General features: G+C 33.3%; 1 protein-coding gene across 1 annotated transcript; it reads right to left on the minus strand.

The window, feature by feature from the left end:
• Positions 1-227: 227 nt before the first annotated feature.
• On the minus strand, positions 228-4,101 carry LOC120084975. Its single transcript, XM_039040786.1, has 7 exons — positions 4,057-4,101; positions 3,636-3,642; positions 3,467-3,473; positions 1,085-1,253; positions 862-926; positions 701-777; positions 228-619 (listed from the first exon to the last, which is right to left on the minus strand). Exons 1-7 carry the CDS (start codon positions 4,099-4,101, stop codon positions 228-230), a joined length of 762 nt encoding a protein of 253 aa, XP_038896714.1.
• Between the last annotated feature and the right edge of the window lie 557 nt (positions 4,102-4,658).

Genomic DNA, 4,658 nt, shown 5'->3' on the forward strand with positions numbered 1-4,658 from the left:
GTACAATTTAAGTAGTAAAGAAAGAAATTTTCATTTGATTTATTATGTACAATGTATAAAGTAGTAAATTTAATTATAATAAGAAATTTGGAAATTGATTTCCAAAATCGCATACATGAAATTAAAAAAATATATTGGAAAAGCCACAAACTAAACATGAAGCTACTAAATGTTACATAACTCCCAGTCGAAAACATATTATGTGTCAGTTCATCTCTCCACTGTGTTCATTCGTTTGAACTCTCAATATAATTGAACTCGTCCCCACTAATGGTAGAAGAATGTGAGTCCATCTCGTCTAGATCCTCAGCCATTTCGCCAGTATTCATCTCCTTATTAATAAGATTATGAAGAAGGTAACACGTCGTGATTATCTGAGTTTCATCTTGCATGGGGTAGTAGGATTTTCTACAGAGTATTGCTCGTCTCCCTTTCAACAGCCCAAATGCCCTCTCGATAACATTCCTCATATAAGAGTGTTTCATGTTAAAAAATTCTCTTGCAGTTGTTGGTGCATTCCCTCCTCCACGGCATTCCGAAAGGTTATATCGTTCTCCTCTATATGGTACCAAAAAGCCCTTCGCATTTGGGTACCCACCATCACATAGATAACAATACCCTATACAATATCCAATTGTATCAAATCATAATCGTTGAGTACTACAATGTATGACAAGAAGTTGTGCGTGTAAGTTATTACCCTTGAGAATCTTCAATTTGTTAGGTCGTGATATTACATCTCTAAGTACACGAGAAGCAGCTGCAGAACCTTCCCACCTAAGTAAGACAATCACGAAATCGCCATTCGTGTTGCAAACACCAAGAACACTCATGGAAATTTAACCCTTCCTTGTCCTGTACCTTGGTTGATCAATGGCATTCATGTTGACCTTTATGTACATATCATTTAACGCACCTAGACAATCCTGTGTGAACACAACGTATGAAATATTCATATACATAAGTTATCTAAACTAGACACGGACAGCACACCAACATTTGTTTAGTTTCACTATACCTCAAATCATCTCCATCTCGAATTTATACAGGAGGTTGTGATTGACAAAAGTTTTTTCAACAGTACTTCATGTAGTCGTAAAACGACATTGAGAATGGAGTTGAAATGCCTAGAAACTGTTTCACCAGACCTAACGAACTGTCTACGACCTACTCTGTTCTTAACATCATGGGCTAAGATATGCAGGAATATGGCAACCATCTCCTCAATATTTACAACTTCTGTTCCCACTAATCTGCCAGTTGTCCTTAGTAAAGTACATAAAATGGCAAAACGTCTTCTATCCATTCGCGTGCTTTCACGACAATTTAAATCAGACTCATGGATTAGCTGAAAGTATGCTAATTGCCTAATATGATATCTAATGTGATGTGACGGGTATTCTATCCTTCTATGGTCGTTGAGTAACAGCTCTAGTGTTAGTAGTAATTGACGATGGGTAGTTGTGAACACTGTTAGTATGGTTACTACTTCTTGGGGGTCCATTATACCGTAGATTACAAAAATTGGCTCCTGAAACATTTATTCATGAGTGGTTTTTGAAATTTATACAAATTTTAATTTTAGTTTCAAACTAATGTACTTATAATCTAAACAAGAATATACTTACCATGGAATTTTAAATGCATGCAAAATTGTATGATATAGCTAAGTAATAGTAGTTTGCAATACTTTTTAATGTTTAACGTTAAGATTGAAACTTTTATCTAAATTTAGAGTACAATTGGATGAAATTGAAAGTTTGAAGTAAAATGCATATTTTTTTTTTCTTTTCTCTCTTTTCTACTTCTTTAACAAATAAGTTTAAATCGTTATCTATGGACTTTTAAGTTTGTTCACCTTTATCCTTAAAGACAGTTATTCATAGCTATTACTTTACTTTTAATTTATCAATAAAAAAATTTGTTTGCATTTTTATCAAATATATTCAACTATACGAAATGAAGCTACCAAATGGGTATTATTAACATTTGCCTATCACTAGCATGGTTTAACCCATAATGAGTGCTAGCCCTATAAACTATTTTTTTTTTTTTTTTATTAATCAACAATAACCATATTTAATTTCACGCAATGTCTTTGAATAATTTCATTTTTTTAAATATGAACATGGAAATTAAAATTTTCATTGATAAAATAGTCTTGATTTTTTAGGCTCATGATCAAGTCTTGAGTTTTAAATGAAAAATAAATCAATAAAAAGAAATATTTTATGAAGCCTAACAAGTATTTAGGAAGAAAATCAAGCCTTTTATGAATGAAAATTGTTGTAATAAAACATATGCAAAATCCTAATTAATATATAACTAAATTATTTTAAGAATTTAAGTTTCGTATCAACAAATACTTCAAATATATAGGATGGAATTTGAGGAGAAGAAAGTACCCATGTAGAAATTGAGGAAAAGCAAATAAATCCCATAGTTTACACGGTTTCGGTTGTTGCTGGAAGAAATTGAATGAAATATGAGAAAAGAAGAAGTACGGATTAGTTTCCACCCAACCTACAATACATGAAAGAAAAGATTTTAAATCTACCAATCATAGAAATAAACAAAAAAAATAGTGAGACAAATAGTACGAACAAAGACAATAAGTAGAGAAAGGAAAAGACTATCAAGAAGGACAAAAAGAAATTGACACAAAGAGTACCACCTTACGTACGATAGAAGGAGGAAATGTGAAGATTCACTTGTTTTCTAATAAGTTGTACACTATGACAATGAATAAACAGATGCTTCAGTAATAATATAAAGAAAAAAGTGAAAGTGATTTGACAGAAGATGTGATAAGCATCACAAAAGAGAAGAAGGGGGAAGGGACTTACCAACAATGGTGTAGTGAAGATAGGGTTGTCCTCATAGTTGTAAGGAAAATAGGTCTCATTTATAGAGAGAGAAGATATTGACATTCTAGGTGATGGGTAGGTCAACTTTAGGTGTACTTATGGTAATAAGTACACCTTGGAAACCCCACCTAGTGAAATAAAGTGAATGGTATATCATTGATGTGAACCAAATACATTCGGAATCAAAGAAACCACTATTGTCAATCACATCAACAAGGAAGTGAGTTAACAATTAATAAAGTATTTTACAAACTACTTGCAATCAAACTAGAGTAAACCAAATAAGAACAACTTGGGAATCAAACAAGAGTTATGACATAGTTGCAATGAGATTGGGAAAAAAAAAAACAAGGAAGCCGACAAACAATCAACTATCCTAGTATTATGCTTAGATAGTAATAACCAGCCTCAGAGCAACGAAATTCTTTTCTAAATCGTTCTGAATTTCGGATGATATGATATATCATGGTAAATTAGATACATTAATCATTAGAGTCAATGAAAAAATAGTCATTGAAATAGTAGCAGAGACCAAAAGTAAACAGATAAAGAAACAAGGAGTAAGGGACTGATAATTAGAGACCGAGAAGATAGCATACCTTTGACCTATAATCAGAAACCAAAAAAGAGAATCACATCATGAAAATAGCATTAGCATTCTAATCAATGTTTATAACAATCATTGAAATAGTAGTAGAGGCCAAGAGTAAACAGATAAAGAAACTAGGAGTAAGGGACCGATAATCAGAGATCAAGAAGATAGCATACCTTTGACCTATAATCAGAGACCAAGAAAGAGAATCACATCATGGAAATAGCATTTTAATCAATGTTTATAAAGTGACAAAAAAATGAATAGGGACCAATAATTAGAGACCAAGAACAGGTAAAGAAAAATGTAAATGCAATTATAATCAATGTTTATACAGTGATCAATAATCAAAGACCAAGAACAGATAAAAAATCTCAAGGAAATACAATTATAATCAATGTTTATACAGTGACATACAATTATCAAAGACCGATGATCAAAGACCAAGATCCGAACATTGAAATCAAGCATAAAGAAAAATAGTCCAAGTAAGCTGAAAAGATGTGTCAAAAAATAAACTTACATTTGTCAAAAAAAAATGAAGGAAAAAAAATTACAATGACACATCATTGGCTAGTGAAGAGAAAGAAGACTTACCATTTGATCTGGTAACCCTACTAAGATCCGAACACCATCCTCCATCCCCTACTATGCTCCAAACAATGATCTCCATCCTCTACCAAGCAAGATCTGAGCTCCAACATAGTCGTAGAATTTCAGACTCAGATAGACATGAAGGACAACACAAAAGATTGGAGAACCAAAAGAAGTGGCAAGGGGAAACCTTCGTTTGAAGCAGCAAGATAAAGGAGGAACGGGAGTGGCGTTCGAAACAACAAAATGAAAGAGGAAGCCAAAAGAAAGGGTTACGGATCTAGAAAAAAACACAGATCTAGACTACCAAACATACCGTAGTCTAGATCTGCGAAGGATTTCTTCAAATCCGACCAAAGAGAACCACAATGGTAGTCAATCGACAGGAACGGAGAAGAGGAAGCTCCAAAATCTACCAAGAACGACGTCGATCGGGAACAATAACGAAACCCTAAGGAGAAGAGATGGAAGGAAACGAGATGGAGGAAATAATACAAACGAGCAAAATAATCAGAGTAAGCAAAACAAGGGAGTGCATAACAGTGGTTTGTAGGTTAAGTGTAGGTTAAATGGGAACAAAGAAGAGGAAGCTCCAAAACCGACCG

The sequence above is a fragment of the Benincasa hispida genome, chromosome 9, assembly GCF_009727055.1.
Source record: "Benincasa hispida cultivar B227 chromosome 9, ASM972705v1, whole genome shotgun sequence".
NCBI classification, from domain to species: Eukaryota; Viridiplantae; Streptophyta; class Magnoliopsida; order Cucurbitales; family Cucurbitaceae; genus Benincasa; species Benincasa hispida.

Bases quoted from the DNA above. Each gene is read 5' to 3' on its own strand.
- LOC120084975 (XM_039040786.1), bottom strand. From the start codon at position 4,101: ATGGAGGATGGTGTTCGGATCTTAGTAGGGTTACCAGATCAAATG. The intron at 927-1,084 runs GTACTGTTGAAA...GTGTTCACACAG, and splicing joins TCGTTTTACGACTACATGAA to GATTGTCTAGGTGCGTTAAA. The intron at 620-700 runs GTAATAACTTAC...GATATTGTATAG, and splicing joins CAAATTGAAGATTCTCAAGG to GGTATTGTTATCTATGTGAT.